Genomic DNA, 21308 nt, shown 5'->3' with positions numbered 1-21308 from the left:
AGAAATCCCCAAATGTAAGGAAGCCTTCTACTATAATAGTTTCTACCCTAGGACTGGAATTCCTTTCCGGGTTTCTGTTTCCCTGACTGTACTGACATGTGTAGTGTAAAAAGACATCTTGCTGCTCAAATCCGTACATAGTGTCCCTGCAAATTATGTTACAGATAGTAGCCCCCTTCATCAAAGTGGCAGTGTACCTTATTTTAACTGTAATTAATATATATATATATATATATATATATATATATATATATATATTTATTTATTTATTTATTTCATCAGTGGTGAAAAAAAAAACGGACTAGAGTGCTCAATGTGTAGCCAGAGCAGTATATAGGAAATTTATTGCTGTGAGTCCAGAATGAATTTAAATATTGTTTCCGCTAGGAAGATATCCTCTGAAGATGAGGAGAGAGCCAACCAGTTTCGTCAGAATTCATAGATGGACTGAGTTTTAATACCAATAAGAATAGAAAAATTGTTGTAGACGATATCTTCCTAGCGGAAACAATATGTAAATTCATTCTGGACTCACAGCAATAAATTTCATATATATATATATATATATATATATATATATATATATATTACATTATATGGGTTTTATAGTAATCTGAAAATAAAAATGAAAAAATTAATTTTATAACTAAATACGAGGTGCCTTCAATAAGTTTCCAGACTTTTTTGTACAAGTGTTTAAAACCGTCGTAGACTCTTCAAAATTTAGTATGTTATAGCTATATATCTTATGAGATGATTGACCAATTTTTATGATTTCAAGTTCAAATGAACAGCTACATCAGGAATTGGAATACACCCTACTAAAGCCTGATTGTCACAGCTGGTGAATTTCGAAAACACAGTTTGGACGTGAGGACATTTTAGAAGAACGATATGCAATAAAAGTCTGTTTTAAACTTGGAAAAATACCACAGAAACGTATGGAATGTTTCAGACTGCTTTTAGACCATCTTGCATGAATCGTGCATCAGTTTTTGAGTTGCATAAGAGATTTAAGGAAGGCAGGGAGTCTGTGAAGGATGAGGAGAGGTGTGAAGGGAGTAAGGAAGTCAGAACACTAAAGTTGATTGGCTAAATAAAGAATTTCATGGATAAGGACCGTCGTGCATCTACAGAGACAATAAGTGCACATTTTGATGTCAGTATGTGAACCGTACACACAGTTATTCGTGAGAAACTGGAGATGCGGAATATTTGTATGAATGCAGCAGTCTACACTCCGTCCTTGTCACAAACTATTTGACCAAGATGGGCATCAAGGCAGTTCCTCACCCTCCCTATAGTCCAGACCTTGCTCCTTGTGACTTTTGGTTATTCTCTAAGCTCAAGGAAAACCTTAGAGACTCTCATTATAAGACAATTGAGGAGATGAAAGAGGCTGTGACGAGAGACATTGACACGCTCACACAAGAGGACTGCCATGGGGCCTTCCAGAAGTTGTTGGAATCTTGTGTGCCAAGTGCATTGCAGCCAAAGGAGATTACTTCGAAGGGGACTAGAGTTTTATGTGTTTGTACTATCAATAAAAGTGCCTATATGAAAAAAGTCTGGAAATTTATTTAAAGCATCCCGTATTTGTAGGTTTTTAAAAGAATCGGAATTGGGAATTGTATTGGAATTGGGAATTTAGAACAGAATCAGTAATTGTATCGCCATCAGGAAAAATATTGGAATCGTCCCACCATTAAAACAATGTCTGATTGATTCTTTATTTTCTTTCAAATTTCAGAAGACACTCAGCCACTTGCAGAAGAAGAGCATTGCAATTGTGTCGTCTGTGCCAACACGACGGACGATGACTTCTCCCTCTCTCACTCGTACACTTCGTCGTGCACCTCCTGCTCTCCGACTTCTTCGTCTTCTTCATCGCTTTCTTTCTCTGAAGATTATGCCGACGACGATGATGATGCTGGCGAAGAGAAAGAAAACGACAAGATAACAGCATCACTAATAGCTGAAGCGATGAAGCGGAAGATGGAAATGATGGAGGAAAGATTTGAATGCGCTTCCTGTGCTTCGACTTCCTCATTTTCTTTCTCCGAAGATTATGCTGATGACGATGATGACGATAATGATGATGGGGAAATGGAAGAAAAAGAAGCACAGAAGATGGATGATGGAGAATTAAGTTCATTATTAACAACGGAAGCCGTGAAAAGGGAGATGAAGAAGATGGACGAAAATATACAATGTTCTCCAACTTCGTCTTCTTCGTCGCTTTCTTTCTCGGAAGATTATGCTGCTGATGATGACGATGATGATGATGATGATGGAAATAATGATGATGATGATGATGATGATGATGATAAAAACAATGATGATGATGATGAAGAAGAGGGAAAAGGGAAGACAATAGAAATGCTAGAAATGATGTATAACGATGAAGAAATCATGAAAAGTGAGACGGAAAAGATGGGAGAAAAATTACAATGTTTTCCGTCTTCGTATTCTTCGTCGTTTTCTTTTTCGGAAGATAATGCTAATAAAGAAGGGGGAGGAGAAGGAGGGGAAAAAGAAGAAGAAGAAGAAAAAGGACAAGAACAAGAAGTAGAAGGAAGGATGATAGATGCTGACGAATTGGGTGAAAGAAAGGAAGAAGTGGAAAATGCGGAGGATGATAAAATACAAAAAAAGGAAGACGTGGAAGTTGTGGGAGAAGAAGAAGAAGAAGAAGAAGAAGAGGGCGAGGACGAAGCGAAGAACGAGATAAATACATTCCTAAAAGAAGAGAAGAAGGAAAATAAAAAAAGAGCCTTTGAAAAGGAAAGCAAGGAGATCCAAAGAGAAGTAAAGGGAGAAGAAAATGTGATAGAGGGAGAAAAGACAGGAGTAAAGGAAGTAAGAGAGGAGGAGAACAAAGGAAAGACAGAGATAAACACAGACCGAAAAGAAGAGAGTTCGGCTTGGTTTGATTTGCTTTACGGCATATCGACCTCAGTGAGTAATTTAATGTCTACTAAAGAAGAAAAAGAGGAAGAAAAGGTGAGCAAAGAGATCAGAAGTGAAACACAAGAAGAAGAAGGAGGAGGAGGGGGAGGAGGAGAAGAAGGTGGAGGAAAAATGAGAGAGGAGGAGGAGGAGGAAGCGAAGATAGAAAAAAAGGCTAAAGCAAAGACAAAAAGAAAAGCGGGGAAATTAAAACCGGAAGTCAGACATGAAGAAATAGCAGACGACATTAAAAACCGAATGGAAAACGAAAAAGAAGGAAACGTTGAAAACACGAAAGAAAAAACGGAAACTGAAATAGAAGCAGAAATAATTGAAGAAAAAGAAGATGAAATCGTCATGAATGAAGACAAAAAGGATGAAGTTTCAAGTCCTCATTTGGATCCAAATATACCGAAATTGTCAGCAGATTCACAATTCTCAAAGATTCCACGAGTGCCTCCAAATTCACCAAAGGTAAGGCCATTTATCTATTGTATGTCTACTTATATGAAGTACAATATGTATATATGTTTGTATGTGTATATGTTTGTATGTATATATGTTTGTATATTTGTATGTGTGTATGTATATATGTTTGTATATTTGTATGTGTGTATGTATATATGTTTGCATATTTGTATGTGTGTATGCATACATGTTTGTATATTTGTATGTGTGTATGCATATATGTTTGTATATTTGTATGTGTGTATGTATACATGTTTGTATATTTGTATGTGTGTATATATATATGTTTATATATTCATATGTGTATGTATATATGTTTGTATATTTGTATGTGTGTATGTATACATGTTTGTATATTTGTATGTGTGTATGTTTGTATGTTTGTATATTTTATGTATGTATACATGTTTGTATATTTGTATGTGTGTATGCATACATGTTTGCATATTTTTATGTTTGTATATTTGTACATTTGTATGTGTGTATGTATATATGTTTGTATATTTGTATGTGTGTATGTATATATGTTTGTATATTTGTATGTGTGTATGTATACAGTTTGTATATTTGTATGTTTGTATATTTGTACATTTGTATGTGTGTATGTATACAGTTTCTATGTTTGTATGGCATAATCATGTTGATACACCGGTTCTTGTCAGATCACTGAAGTTAAGCTACGTTAAGCCTGGCTAGTACCAGATGGGTGACCATTTGGGAATTCTAAGTGTTGTATGTGTACTCCGCTTATCTCTGCATTGTTTCCAGTCGTCCTGAACCATCACTTTCCATTGGTATTTAACAATGCCGACTCAAGAGAGGTGCAGTTAGAAATGGCATAACTCTTGCTACAAAAGTTTCACGCATAAGCACTCTTATAGTGGGTATCCATAGTCTATCAGGACTGAAGGAAGGAAGGAAGCTACCATGTTTGTATGTTTATATGTATATATGTTTGTATAGATGCATATTGGTAGATTCAGAATTCACTCCTAAACTAATTAAGTGATCATTATGAATTTTCAAAGACAGCTTCTATACGTGTAATTATCCTGCATTTAATTTTCAACATCTGAAGTGCACGATTCAATTCAAGTTACACTCAAATATGACCCGGTGGATAATGGACAGGTAATTCTTCATATTATTTGGATTCTTCGGACTACTACTCTCATCTTGAGTGTCATTTTCACAATGTTTCGGTCGATGTAACCTCCTATGTTCTTCAGATGTATCTTGTCAAACTCTGAAATCTGTCTGTTGAACTCGGGAAGCTGCACAAAATTTATTTAATCTATAAATTACTTAGGACTTCTATCAAGACGGCATGAGGCATGCTACCCTCCATCAGGCTATCGGGCATGTGTATATAGTGTGATGATCTACGAAAGTAAAACCTGTCTAGTGATGGTTGAGGACATGTGTTGCATGGAGAGAGATGATATTAGAATGATACGATGGATGCATAATGCGAGCCTTAAAGGTGTGCTTAGATCTGATGATCTCAAAGAAAGATAAAATTTGGACAATTTAGGAACACTAGCTGGACGCCAAGCGTTGCCCGGTTGTACAGTACGCTTAAACATGATATTTTAATTTATGCAGATTGTGTATTTATTATTATAGAATCAATCCTCTACTGATTATTATATATTACGAGGAATAATTTGCCTGGTGAACTAATTCACAAAAGGAAAAAAAAAATGATAATGTCTTTCATCAAATTCTGTCTTCATTTGTTTACAATATTACGTCAACTGATATTTGGGCTTGACGTTCTTAAAAATAGTCTTCTTTTTTTTTTTTTTTACATGGAGGTCATCACTTATCAAGGCCCAAAGGCCACTCAGGGATAAGGGTTATTGCGTGTACAGTAATCAATGAGATAGTATTGTAGTAATCATTAGTATTGGGGGTTTTGATAGAGTGTCTTACTTAAGGGGGCGGTTTGTCAGGAGTTTGTTTATGTTGGACTTGAAAACGTCCAAGTTGTAGTCAGGTGGGAAGCAGGCAAGCGGCAGAGAGTTCCACTGGTGTGCAGTTCTAAGAAAGAAGCTTTGCTCATGGAATCTACGTTTTGATTTAGGCACAGATAAAGAGTGGGGAAAATTATTGACAGTAGTTTCAGCCAGACGGGTATTTCTCGTGAAAGATTGGCGAGGGGGGGACGGGGGATTGGAGCTCAGACGAGCACCTGCCATGGAAATAACGATAAAACAAAGACAGACTCGCAACGTCTCTTCTGTGGGAGAGAGGTTGCAGGGAAGAGAAAAGGGCATCCCCCACTAAGCCACGAAGTCTATTTTGTACTCTGTCAAGGCAGGATAGGCTGTTTTTAGCAGCTCCTGCCCAGATGTGGCAGCAGTACTCCATCCTTGGACGTACTTGGCTTTTATACAGATAGAGAATTGCATCAGTAGTGAGATATCTTCTGGAGCGGTAGAAGGATTCCACCATTTTCCCAGCATCCCTGGCAACAGATTTGATGTACGTGTTCCATTTCAGATCAAGAGTAAAGGTCAAACCCAGAAGCTTGTCAAAACATGGAGCCTCCCCAAGACGAGAGCCATCCATTTCAATTGATGCCAGATGGGGATCAGAGCGTTGATGATGTAAAGATAGAAGCTTGGTTTTGGATGCATTAAAAGTGACCAGCCACCTCTTCCCCCATTGTACCATGTGCTCAAGATCAGAGGAGAGAGAATTAGAGAGAACTTTGTCATTTACGGCCTTTGATGTGTTGCCATAGATGGTCGTGTCATCAGCATAGATGTCAATGAATGATTTAAGTATGTGTTTTGGGAGATCATTGATGTAGATCAGGAAGAGAGTTGGGCCCAGGATGGACCTCTGGGGACTCCAGCATTAATACTGTGGGCCTCTGATTTCTGCCCATCAACCACTACTCTTATGAACCTATCAGAGAGAAATGATTTAATGATTGAGAAAACATTTCCAGTAATACCATAGCTGGAAATCTAGTCTTTCTTCTCTTATAGTTAAAAAAGGATAATTTTTACATGGGAATATTTGACGTTACACAAACCAAGATTACACCGGTGTAATGTAAAATATTCCCCTATAAAAATCCTTTTTATCTATAAGAGAAGGAAGAATATTTTTAAAATCGGATTTTTTCGATTTTCGATACTTATCAGATAAATTTCTGTACAAAGCATATCTAAGAACACTGCCAGAAATATAATTACGTTTGTGTGAAATTTGCAAAAGATAGGCTCAGCCATTTCGGAATCGATGAGAAAACTACTGGACCGATCATAACCAAACCTGGCATGATGATGGTCCCCCACCTAGGGGGTCCTGGATATGCCCTTAAACTATATCCAGTGGTTAGGCCCCAGCTTGCGGGCTTTGAGGAGTGTGGAGCCACCCTTTAATTGCCATTGCTCCCAGGTCCACTTTGACTCGGAGTGGTAGTACCTGTTAGGGTCCCAACTATGGGTTAAATAGAAACCGACTTGAAAAAAAATATATTCTATTAAAAATTTTTTTCTAAAATCTTTGGATTCGGCATTAAATAACCTGAAAAGGGTTGATATGCCATAAAATAAAAACAACCAACCAACCCACCTAGGGATGATACACGCCATTTTTCAAGGTTACGGTCAAAGGTCAAAGTCATAGCATATGTATATATACTCTTTTACAGCCCACACTACTGGACCGATTGTGACCAAACCTAGCATGATGATGGCTTCCAACCTCGAAATAGTGCACACAATTTTTCAAAGTAAAGGTCAAAAGTTAAGGTCATATTTGGTGCGTCTCTTCTCCCACCTAGAGATGGTGGTGAAACCCAACTTGGTGTGCACCATCTCTAGGTGGGGGAGTTTATGAAGAGCCGCACCAAATATGACCTTAACCTTTGACCTTAACCTTGAAAAATGGTGTGCAACGTCGTTACAACATCCACTTATTGCAATTAGTACCCATGAAGCGGGTACCTGAGCATATAGCAAAGTCCTGCACAAAGCGCGGATATCTCTGCTAGTTAAATCCCTGCTAGTTTAATATAAAAATAATTTTATAAAATTAACAATAGGTTCTCTACAGTGCAGTGTAAGGCACATAAAATAACTGAAAGAAATGAATCCTAAACCAGAATTACAATAGTTCTATGACAATGTAGAAATACATGAATTAAGTGTACGAATATAGGGAAATGTAAAATATGTATTAATTCCAAGATCAAAGTGTAGTATCTGTTCTTCAGATGCTACACTTCAGTTTCTTGTTCTCTGTCAGTGATTTTGTTTCTTTTCTCCACATTAAAACATGAATCTGATGTCTAACTCTGTCCCGTGGGGGGAGGAATTGTAAATAGGAACTGTTGTGGCCTGGAAGGGTCATTAAGATTCATTTAAAAAATCTTCTTTTATATATATATATATATATATATATATATATATATATATATATATATATATATATATGGCTTCTTTTTGAAGGGATTTTGTTGTATGGTGCGTTTTTGTTTCTTAGACTTTCTTCAGCTCATATATTTTCTGATTAAAAATGTTGGCTGATAAATTCAAAAGTTTAACCTATTTCTTTAATTCAAACTAAATAGATTTGAAGATATTTTAGAACGTACGCCTTCAACTTTTTAAGAATCCCGTTCAAATTTATTTATACATAAAATTCTCCAATAAAATCAATGTCATTATTTACGGACTGATTTTTGTGTTTTCTTCAAAGTAGTTTGTTCAGTTTCTTCCATGTATGTAAATTTATAATTGAAAGGTTCGACCCAGTGTCCAATTGTAATTTCGCGGTTTTGTTAAATATCTTGACAATTACGTATTTGTGTAAATTCTCGTCAGACTTTTCAGTGAATTTTGTTTGGCGGACTCTATTTTTTTTTTGCTTTGCATCTAATTTTACAATACGACATTTTGTGAGCAAGTTTGCCACAATTTTGACAATTTTTTTTCGAAATGGGCAGAATTTTTGTTTTATCAATTTATTTTCTCATCAAGGTGTACACCACAAAGACTTTCATTTGCAAATCTTGTTTGTCCTCGTGTTTTGCTCAGTCAGAAGGAAGAAATAATGAATTCATGCCTTTCTTAAGAGTATTAGTGAAAGTAATGTAATAGTTCATGGATCGTTAGCTTCCTGTTTAGATTGATAAAATTTATTCAGCAAATACATAATTCAACATCAGACAAAATGTAATAGTAGTAGTAGTAGGAGGAGGAGTGTAGCATAGCACGGACGCACGTATGCAAATGCATACGAAATGACGTCACCGGTAAAGAAAAAAAATCTATAAAAAAAGAGCAAGAGAACGATCACGGGAGAGATGTGGGGACGTCACGGCTGCAACAATTAAGAAATAAATATCGTTGTTACAAAGAAAAAGCAAGGTGAAGTTCTTTTCTATTCTTTGTTTACTTTGTGACTGAGCATACAACGTGTTGGTTCCAGGACAACGTTACAGTAATAGTACTTTTTTATCAATAAAATTTGTATAAGTCTATGATTTTTTTTTTAATGCTCTTAAAATATTACATTATTTTTACTTTCGCCGGTGTTCCGTATATGATATTTCGGAACATTACCCAAACGTGTATATGGAGGCTAGATTACCATTTATTATTATTATTATTATTATTATTATTATTGTTATTATTAATGGCGGTAGTAGTAGTAGTAGTAGTAGTAGTAGGCTGTCAAATCTGTTCTTTTTTATATCAGTGGCTCCTCCGCAAACAGCGCTGCTTATATTATCAACACAGGAAGAGCCACTGTATATGTTTAATACAAACATGAAATAAATCTTATTCAATAAATCCAACGGGCTTCTCTGGAATTTAAGTGACAAAACCACACCATGATTCCAATACTCTTAGTGCGCTTCCAATTGAGATCTGAACAATGACATAATATTATCACCCACACAAGTCATTATGGCTGGCGTTCCCTTAAATCTGAGTGACAAGTTTCCCCAAATCTCCAGTACTCTCTAATTGTTTAGATTGCTATTTATTATTATTATTATTATTATTATTATTATTTGATTATTATGATTATTATGATTTATTATTATTATTATTATTATTTTTTGATTATTTTCTATTATTATTATTATTATTTGATTATTATGATTATTTTCTATTATTATTATTATTTGATTATTATGATTATTATGATTTATTATTATTATTTGATTATTTTCTATTATTATTATTATTATTATTTGATTATTATGATTATTATGATTTATTATTATTATTTGATTATTATGATTATTATGATTTATTATTATTATTTGATTATTTTCTATTATTATTATTATTTGATTATTATGATTTATTATTATTATTTGATTATTATGATTATTATGATTTATTATTATTATTTGATTATTTTCTATTATTATTATTATTATTATTTGATTATTATGATTATTATGATTTATTATTATTATTTGATTATTTTCTATTATTATTATTATTTAATTATTATGATTATTATGATTTATTATTATTATTTGATTATTTTCTATTATTATTATTATTATTATTTGATTATTATGATTATTATGATTTATTATTATTATTTGATTATTTTCTATTATTATTATTATTTGATTATTATGATTTATTATTATTATTTGATTATTATGATTATTATGATTTATTATTATTATTTGATTATTTTCTATTATTATTATTATTATTTGATTATTATGATTATTATGATTTATTATTATTATTTGATTATTTTCTATTATTATTATTATTATTATTTGATTATTATGATTATTATGATTTATTATTATTATTTGATTATTATGATTATTATGATTTATTATTATTATTTGATTATTTTCTATTATTATTATTATTTGATTATTATGATTTATTATTATTATTTGATTATTATGATTATTATGATTTATTATTATTATTTGATTATTTTCTATTATTATTATTATTATTATTATTATTTGATTATTATGATTATTATGATTTATTATTATTATTTGATTATTTTCTATTATTATTATTATTATTATTTGATTATTATGATTATTATGATTTATTATTATTATTTGATTATTATGATTATTATGATTTATTATTATTATTTGATTATTTTCTATTATTATTATTATTATTATTATTATTTGATTATTATGATTATTATGATTTATTATTATTATTATTATTTGATTATTATTATTATTATGATTTATTATTATTATTTGATTATTTTCTATTATTATTATCATTATTATTATTATTATTATTTGATTATTATTATTATTATGATTTATTATTATTATTTGATTATTTTCTATTATTATTATCATTATTATTATTATTATTATTTGATTATTATGATTTATTATTATTATTATTATTATTTGATTATTTTCTATTATTATCATCATCATTATTATTATTATTATTATTTGATTATTATGATTATTATGATTTATTATTATTATTTGATTATTTTCTATTATTATTATTATTATTTGATTATTATGATTTATTATTATTATTATTTGATTATTTTCTATTATTATTATTATTATTATTATTATTATTATTATTTGATTATTATGATTATTATGATTTATTATTATTTGATTATTTTCTATTATTATTATTATTATTATTTGATTATTATGATTTATTATTATTATTATTTGATTATTTTCTATTATTATTATTATTATTATTATTTGATTATTATGATTTATTATTATTATTATTATTATTATTATTATTTGATTATTATTATTATTATGATTTATTATTATTATTTGATTATTTTCTATTATTATTATTATTATTATTATTTGATTATTTTCTATTATTATTATTATTATTATTATTATTATTATTATTTGATTATTATGATTATTATGATTTATTATTATTATTTGATTATTTTCTATTATTATTATTATTATTTGATTATTATGATTTATTATTATTATTATTTGATTATTTTCTATTATTATTATTATTATTATTATTATTATTATTATTATTATTATTATTATTATTATTATTTGATTATTATGATTTATTATTATTATTATTATTATGATTTATTATTATTATGATTATTATGATTTATTATTATTTGATTATTTTCTATTATTATTATTATTATTATTATTATTATTATTATTATTATTATTATTTATTATTATTATTTGATTATTTTCTATTATTATTATCATTATTATTATTATTATTATTTGATTATTATGATTTATTATTATTATTATTATTATTTGATTATTTTCTATTATTATCATCATCATTATTATTATTATTATTATTTGATTATTATGATTATTATGATTTATTATTATTATTTGATTATTTTCTATTATTATTATTATTATTTGATTATTATGATTTATTATTATTATTATTTGATTATTTTCTATTATTATTATTATTATTATTATTATTATTTGATTATTATGATTATTATGATTTATTATTATTTGATTATTTTCTATTATTATTATTATTATTATTTGATTATTATGATTTATTATTATTATTATTTGATTATTTTCTATTATTATTATTATTATTATTATTTGATTATTATGATTTATTATTATTATTATTATTATTATTATTATTTGATTATTATTATTATTATGATTTATTATTATTATTTGATTATTTTCTATTATTATTATTATTATTATTTGATTATTTTCTATTATTATTATTATTATTATTATTATTATTATTTGATTATTATGATTATTATGATTTATTATTATTATTTGATTATTTTCTATTATTATTATTATTATTTGATTATTATGATTTATTATTATTATTATTTGATTATTTTCTATTATTATTATTATTATTATTATTATTATTATTTGATTATTATGATTTATTATTATTATTATTATTATGATTTATTATTATTATGATTATTATGATTTATTATTATTTGATTATTTTCTATTATTATTATTATTATTATTATTATTATTATTATTATTATTATTATTTACTCGCTAGAAGTAGTCACACAAGCCATCTTCAAAGATTGCTCTTTTAGAACAACTTGTGATGTTTCCTGGAGTCTGAGTGACAATAAGTCTCCCCAGATTTCCAGTACTCTCCACCTGTTTCAATAACCTTTGCAAAAGAATTTGCGCTATCGCAACAGCCGCTTACTATTGGTTTCTTGTTGGCAGTGACCATTGGTCTTCATTGGAATTTGGGTGTCAATAAGCCTCTCCAATGTCCCAGTCCTCATCACATTCCTCCAGTGGAGGCCTGTTTAGAGCTTTCTTTCCTCGATCTTTCCATCCTCCAGTACTCTCCACAACTTTTTGTGTGGTGTCACTTGATGCCGACACTTTTTTTTAGGGGGGAGGTTAACTTACAATAAAATAGTTTCAGTTTTCTTGATTCCATGTAGTGTTAATTTATGTTTTTCTTTTACTTCTGTTGTACTTTCTATATGTTCGCTTAGTATTTCTAATTCCTGTGGATTAGTTTTGTTATTTGCTGTATCTTCTCAGCCATCCCTCTGATTCCAATTTCTCCCTTTTCTTTTTAAAGTTTTTAGGGATTGTTCCTAGTGCTCCTACTATTATTGGTATTATCTTGACTTTCTTCATCTTCCATGTCCCTTTCATCTCTCTAGCAAGTTCAGTGTATTTGCTTTGATTCTCCATCTACTTGATATTTACCCTATAATCTGCTGGAACAACAAAATCTACAATATGCCAGGACATTTCCTTCTTGTTAACTATAATGACATCTGGTCTTCTTGCTTGGATGGGTTTATCTGTTTGTATGCCCATGTCCCATAGGATTTTGTGATTTCTGTTTTCAAGTACTGTTGCTGGTTTGTGTTTGTACTATTTGTTCTGAGTTTTTAAGATGCAATTGCTTGCATGATTCTCAGTGTACTGCCTTCCCCATTTGATCGTGTCTATTTTAGTATTCATTTTTGGCTAGTTTGCTGCGTTTGCTTATTATGTGGTTTATTGTTTTGTCTCTTTGTCTACAAAGTTGCATTTACTGTTTTCTTGTGTCTTGTCAATCTTTGCTTTCATATGGTTGGTTCTAATCACGTTATCTTGAATAACCAATCACATCAGAGCAAAGAGCAACAAGACACAAGAAAAAAGCAAATGCAGACTCTGTGGGCAAAGAGACGAAGTGATAAACCTCATAATAAGCGAATACAGCAAACTAGCCCAACTATTATCTGTACTCACTAGGAATTCTCACACAAGTCATCATCAGAGATTACTCACTGACTACAACCGATGATATTCTCTGGAATCTAGTTGACAGCAAATATCCCCAGATTTTTAATACTTTTCATCTCTTTTGATAACCTTTGCAAAGGAGTTTGCATTATCGCAACAGTCGCTTGTCATTGACTTCTTGCTGGCAATGGCCATTGGTCTTCATTAGAATTTGGATGGCAACAAGCCTCCCCAAAGTCCCAATTCTCTTTGCACTCTTCCAGTTGAAGTCTCGTTAGTTCTTTCTCTCCCTCCTCTTTTCATCCTCCTTGACCCTTCACGACTATTTGGTGTGATGCCAGTCGATTCCAACCCTACAATTTGTTTGGGAAGTGCATTTTACTCATTATTATTATTATTATTATTATTGTTATTGTTATTATTATTATTATTATTAATATTATTATTGTTGTTATTGTTATTATTATTATTATTATTATCATTATTATTATTATTATCATTATTATTATTTGTTACAATATTTTTGAGTGTTAAAGGGGTATGATCCCGCACAGTTGGGAGATTCTATTTATAAGCGATGCTTCCAGGAACTGACAAATCGAATTAATTCATGTTCTGCTACCAACCAATCAGAAACCAGAATTGCTCCATAAATATTAAATCTTTCTGAAGCAAGGAAAAATTTTTTGCTCTGTGGATTCCAACTCGAGAACTGTCTACCATGAACCAGTCATGTCCAAGGACTTGTGTAGAACAACGAACCATCGGAAACTGTTCTGCCCACTGTGAACCAGTCACCTTCAGGACTTGTGTAGAACAACGAACCATCGGAAACTGTTCTGCCCACTGCGAACCAGTCACCTCCAGGACTTGTGTAGAACAACGAACCATCAGAAACTGTTCTGCCCACTGCGAACCAGTCACCTCCAGGACTTGTGTAGAACAACGAACCATCGGAAACTGTTCTGCCCACTGCGAACCAGTCACCTCCAGGACTTGTGTAGAACAACGAACCATCGGAAACTGTTCTGCCCACTGCGAACCAGTCACCTCCAGGACTTGTGTAGAACAACGAACCATCGGAAACTGTTCTGAAACTAAACATGTCTTACACTTCTAGATTATTATTATTATTCTGTGTATCACCAGTAAATCTATTGTCCTTATAATAATTATAATTTTATTATTAGTTTTATATATTTATTATTTTATTTTATTTATTACTAGCGGGAGGTGCCTTGGCTTGCCTGGTCATAAAATATACTTTATATATTTTAATTCATGCAGATTTTTTATTTATTATTAAAGAGTCAATTCTCTATTGATTATTATATTGAACCGAATATATAGTACTGATTATAAAACTAAAAAAAAAAAATAACTAGTGCCATCAACCAGAATCGAAACTAAAACAGTTTGTGCTCCAACCGTGCTACCTGCTATTGGCGGATAGATAAGAATGATTTAAAATTAAATCACTTCAAGCTATAAATAAATTTGCACACGCGCAAAAGTAATAAAAATATGTCGGCAAGTTGAAATGAACATTTTGCATTTCAACTTGCCGACATGTTTCTGTACATGTCATCCATCCAAACAAAGATTTTACTCGCTATAAACTATCGTTGATGTATGATTACTATTTCCTGTTAATTTCTGTGTTATATGACCAGTAGTTTAAGAGTTTATCAGTTAAATGCTTTCACACAGGCACACACACATACATCTACTGCTTTATTTATATAGATTATTATTATTAGCTCACATGGAGCTTTCGCACAAGTCTTCAAAGATCTGATTGAAAAAAACTGTGGTGTTCCCTGGAAGCTGAGTGACAACAAGTCTCCCCAGACGTCCAGAACTCTCCACCTCCCTCGATAGTATTTACAAATAAATTTGCATTATCGCAACAGCCTTCTCAAAGGTCTGGTCAACACTCTCTCCTCGGTCTTTCCATCCTCCTTGACCCTTCTCGGCTATTTGGTATCACATTTTTTTTGGGGGGGGGGCGGTGATGGAACAATGGGAGGGGATGCGTGATGGGGATGTAGGACTTGTTGATATGCAGCTTCAGTGTTCTTCATTCCCTGTAACGCTTCTTCCTGTTTTGCCTCTGCAGCAGTTTGTCTTGTTCACGCACGTGGTTCATGTGCATTATTCTCTGCATTTCCTCCTCCTCATCATCATCATCCTCATCATCATCCTCATCATCACTATTACTATTACTATTATTATTATTATGATGATTATTATTATTATCATTATTATGATGATTATTATTATTATTATTACTATTATTACTATTATCATCATCATCATAATCATCATCATCATTATTATAGGTGGTGATGGTAATAGTAATAGTGATAGTTATTGGTAGTAGTAGTAGTAGTAGTAGTAGTAGTAGTAAACTCTCACTTCTGTTCTTTTTTATATCAATGACTACTCTGAAAAATCACTGCTGGACAAGCATGAAGAGAACTGGGACCTTGGGGAGGCTTAGTGCCAGGAGGAGTCACTGTGTATGTAAAACATGAAATAAAATTTATTCAATATTACATAATTCAATATTTGATTAAATATGAATTTTAAATTTCATAAAAATCTTTTACAACTACCAAATTTAAAAAGCCTGTATTCATCAGGAAGTTTCATCAGATCTCCTGCTGGCTTGGCAGGCTGAGAGCAGGTTCAATGTCTGTCTATTCGCAGCAAGAAATATCGAAATGTTAAGTGTCTCTGAACAGATGTAACAGAGCGCATATGAGCTCACAGGAAAATGTCAACAGCAGCGAGGGATGGATAGCAAGCGATTGTATTAGCAGCAGGAGCAGCGTTTGAATGCGTATGCAAATTGGCAAGTGTGCTCGGGCCTGCGTCTGAAGAAAAAAGAAAAAGTCGATGCCAAAGAAACCAAATGTGTAAAGTAAAGGTGAGGATGGGATGACTATGGCCAGCGTGCGTTCAGAAGAAGGAGAAATGCATGCCAAGTTAGATGGACATGTGGCAGAGAGAGAGCAAGACAGAGAGTAAAGGTAATAAATGCTTTTGTTAAGAAAGAAAAAATGCCGACCCGGTTTGAACAAAAGTATAGAAAGTAAGATTAGTAAAATGACAATAGGAGGAGGAGAAGGACAAGATTTTTTGAATGATCAAGACAGGAAGACGCGGTCTGTGGTCAGTTTTTTATTAGCCAGCTGAGAGTGGCTGATAGAACAAGGATAAAAGTAGCCAATTTCTATTAATCAATTAATGTGGTTGTAACTGTAACAGAGCCGCTGACACTGGGTTAGCAGCAGCAGCAGCAACAGTCTTATGTAAATGACCATGCTGGCTGCGCGATGTGACAGCAGAAATACAAAGGATACATGTATTCAGAGAAGCAGGAATTCAAGACGTGCTCGAGACATGGAGGATTTGAGGCATGAGAGAGCGGAAATAGATGTGTTACACACGTGGCCCACGAGCAACAAGTAAAGATGTGTCCTAAACATAAAGTCTATATTCGTAACACCCTCCCCATGACTAGTGAATCTGAACTAGAATCAGATGACCAGGCCTTCATGTGCTTTAAACTAACATTACAACATAATGTTAGCTACCTATATTTTCTTGGTCGCTTTCCCCTGACCCAGGACTGTACTCTAGTCAATCATGTCTCTGACAGCATAGATGTAGCACTCTCCCTTGACACTAATTCCCACCACAAAAATTGGCTTGGCTTCTCTCACTACACAGACAGCTGGTAGTATCATCCATTCCCGACCTGTTTCCCAGATCGTCAGGACCAGCAAGCCTCACTTCTGCATTTATTTCTGACAACAATTCCTGAGGATTGTGTAACAAATGCCCATTACCCACTCGGGAATGCTGATCATGCTGTGATAATGATAGCCATCACTCTAAACTCTCAACACCAAGTTGAAGAGCCATTGCTCAAAACGACAAAGTACTACAATAAGGCTGACTGGGATGCCATTAGAGATCACATCAGAGATTCTCCATGGGGTATTATCTTTTCTGTTTTTGCAGAACAGTGTGCAAATGAGACCACTGAATGGTTCAAAGCAGCAATAGAAGCACATGTACCCACACGGAAGTTCTATAGCAAACTCTACTCTCGCCAATAGTTTACTTCTACTTGTGCAGCTGTCATTGCGCAGAGGCAACATGCGTACCGCAGATTTATCCGGTATAAGTCCCAGTACAAACAGACAAAAGTTTATGGAAGCTAGAAGTAATTGTAAGAAAGAAGTAGTGACAGCTAAGAGAGAATATACCAAAACTACCAGAAAATGCATTGAAGCACAGAAATTAGGAACTCGTGATTTCTGGAAAATCTACAACAGTGTAGTAAATAATGGGCAATCAACAATTCCCGCACTATCCAACAATCATGCGGTTGTTTGTACGGCAATCAAGAAAGCTAATATGCTTGCCCATTGGTTTGCCTCAAACTCTAACTTGGACCCAGCAAACGACTCCCTCCCTGATTTTCCTTTGCCCACAGAAACTACACTAAATGATCTGAAAATCACCCCTTCTCAAGTTCATGACATCATAAAAAAACTAGACACATTAAAAGCATGTGGACTTGATCTCATCCTGGCTGTACTATTAAAAAATGCTCTGCTAAGGTTGCTCCAGTTTTCTCCAAACTGTGTTACCAGTTTACAAGAATTCTGGTGAAAGAACTAACCCATTAAATTATTGCTCCATTAGTCTCCTCCTTTTTTTTGATAAAATATTTGAATCCATAATTAATCAAGCTCTAGTCCAGTACCTTACAAATGCTAAACTTCTGTTTGATCATCAATATTGATTTAGGCAAGCCCATTCTACTTTAGATATCCTAACTGTAATCTCTGAATGTATATACCATGCACTGGATAAGGCAGGGGAGGAGAGGACAGTAACCCTAGATATACGTAAGGCTTTTGACAGGGTCTAACATGATGGTCTTCTCATGAAAATCAGATGCTATGGTATTACTGGACGAATACTCAACATAATTAAATCCTTCTTAAATAAGAGAAGAATCCAGGTTGTCCTCTACGATGTGGTATAAATGCGGGCGTACTTCAGGGGTCGATCCTTGGATCTTTATTATTCCTGATAATCATAAATTACCTCCCTGATAAAATAGCCTCTGAGATGGGTATATTTGCTGACGACACCACACTCTATAACAGGCACAAGGGGAAAACAAATGAACACATATCCAAGGCAATGGTGGAAAACCTAGAGGAAGACCTCCATTCTGTATTGTATTGAATGGGGTAAAAAATGGATGGTAACGTTCAATGCTCCCAAGTCTAAACTCATTTCCCTTAATAATTACAAGAAACCTTCTCAACCACAAATAACTATGGCTAAAGATATATTACCTGAAAGGACTTCGTTTAAACTCCTCAGTTTAACGTTCATAGGGAACATGAGTTGAAACAGATACATTAAGAGCACTGCCAAGACTGCTGCAAAGCAGGTGGACTCCCTCTACCATGCTAAAAAGTTACTTACACCTGAAAGTATCCTGTACCTCTACAAGGCCACAATCCGCCCATGTATGAATTATTGTTGTCACATTTGGGCTTGTGCACCTGCTACTAGTCTCTTGCTCCTGGACCGCGTTCAAAGGAGAGTCGCCAACCTGATAGGTCCTGAACTGTTATCTAAGCTTCAGCCTCTGTCCCATTGATGACATATCCCTCTGCCTGTTTTACAAGTATTTTAATGGTGGATGCTCTGACGAACTACAAGCCCTTGTACCCCCTTGACGTAAATACTCCTGACAAACCTGACAAGCAGCAAAGTCCCACCCCTACTGAGTAGAGATCCTTAGATGTAAGAAAGTCTACTTTAATAGCTTTTTTCCCAGAACTGCTAGACTTTGGAATTCCCTTTTGAGTTCCTGCTTCCCCAATTGTACTGACATGCAGAAGTTCAAGTGTAATGTGAATTGACATCTTGCTGCTCAACTCCCTACATAGTATCCCTGCAACATATGTCCCTGATAGTAGCCCCCTACATCAAAGTTGCACTGTGCCTTGTTTGGGGTGAAAATGTAAAAAAAAAAAATGTCCGGACAAAGACAAAGTGCCACGTGTTCGACACAGCAGAGTCTTCTTAAGCACATTGGAGTACAAGAACACTTTTGAACAAGACAACAAGGCATAACTCTAGAAGTATCTGTAAATAAATGTCTGTTGTTTCAATTAAAAAAAAAAGTGAGTGCAATTCTTTTCTTGTCTTAGTTTCCTGGCGACTGTCTGCATACAACGAACGTCTGGGTCTCGTGTTGACATCTAATGACTAAGTTACATAACTGTAACAAAAGACCAGACGTAGAGGTGAGTATATTTAAAATTAGTTTAGGGACAGTTTTCTAATGTAACGTTGCCGTTACATACAAACAAGAGGAAAGAAAGAAATAATCCCAATCGCTCTTGTCTTAAGATTGCATCTCTCCGATCTATCACCCCCTCTCTCTGTTCATTAACAAAGATAATAAAGAGAAAACATAAAAAAAAATCTGGTCAGTCCATTGTAAACAAAGTGGAATATCAACGCATGCATTTAAGCGGTAGTTTGAGAAGAAAAGATTATATATATGTAAGTTATGAAAATATGTGGCAAGTAAGCTACACAAAATCTTCTGCATTTCAACCCCATGTAACGTGGCCGTTACACTTTCTTTAGTAATTCATAAAAATAAAATGAAAAATAAATAAATAAAAATCCGGGCGGGAATTTTTTTTTTTTTTTTTTTACAAAAGTTTTTATTATACGTTACTTTCCCGTCTCGGCACCACTTGAAAGTCTCTTGTCATCGTCCATCTCGCCCAGTGTACACTTTTCTTCTTCCTCTGACCGCATGCCGGCCACAGCCGGCCCATTCTCGTCCTCGACTTTACACGTCTATTTTCTTCGACATTAACTTTTTTTCTGCCCCAAACACTTGGTGCATTTTTCTTTCTTTTTTTTCCTTTTTCTTCTCATGCACACTTTAATTTGCATATGCTATGGTATTACTGGACGAATACTCAGCATATGGTTTTTTGACTACTGCTGCTACTAATCTCTTCACAAGCCATCCATCCTTTGCTGTTGCTGCTGCTGCTATCTTCATGTGGTCGTTAATGCTTAGAGGGTCGTTTTCAATGATGGTGTCACACACTGATATCTACTGAATGTGTCACAGTTTGAGTTTGCATTCTCTTTTTTATACTTGTAAACCAGTGCTCGCCTCTCGGCAATCATCAATGTGAGAAACAATAACACGGTCAGAATGAGAATCAGAAGAAATTATGAACGTGAATAGAAAATGATGGGAAACAACAATGATGGACCAGTGGTTGTTGAGAGGGCGGCACATGACTTCACAGGAAGAGGGAGAGAAAACGTTCGTTTCCTTTTGTCCTTTAGTCCTCACATTCTATGAGTGATATTTCTGACAAAAGAGGAAGAATTACTGCTTTCTAGGTTGGAATTGATCCATATAAGAGTTATCGTTGTTTTTTTTGTTTTTTGTTTTTTTTACATTGAAGTGGTATTTTTGAGCTGCTTAAATCAATTAGTTTCATGTCTTGTCTGGAATGATCTTTATAAATAAATAAACAAATAAATAAAAAGAGAGAAA

General features: G+C 32.9%; 1 protein-coding gene across 1 annotated transcript in view; it reads left to right on the top strand.

Annotated features, from left to right (window-relative positions):
• Window positions 1–21308, top strand: part of LOC145254508 (uncharacterized) — a 68631-nt gene that overhangs the window by 35453 nt on the left and 11870 nt on the right. The window contains exon 6 of the mRNA XM_080113034.1: window positions 1751–3423. Within this exon, the coding sequence (XP_079969160.1) occupies window positions 1751–3423 (1673 nt within the window). The remainder of the gene's footprint in view (window positions 1–1750; window positions 3424–21308) is intronic.

Source organism: Euprymna scolopes, chromosome 30 (genome assembly GCF_053919585.1).
Source record: "Euprymna scolopes isolate OS-2025 chromosome 30, ASM5391958v1, whole genome shotgun sequence".
Classification (NCBI taxonomy): Eukaryota; Metazoa; Mollusca; class Cephalopoda; order Sepiida; family Sepiolidae; genus Euprymna; species Euprymna scolopes.
The sequence above is the reverse complement of the archived record's forward strand: the minus strand, read 5'-3'. Positions and strand labels throughout refer to the sequence as shown.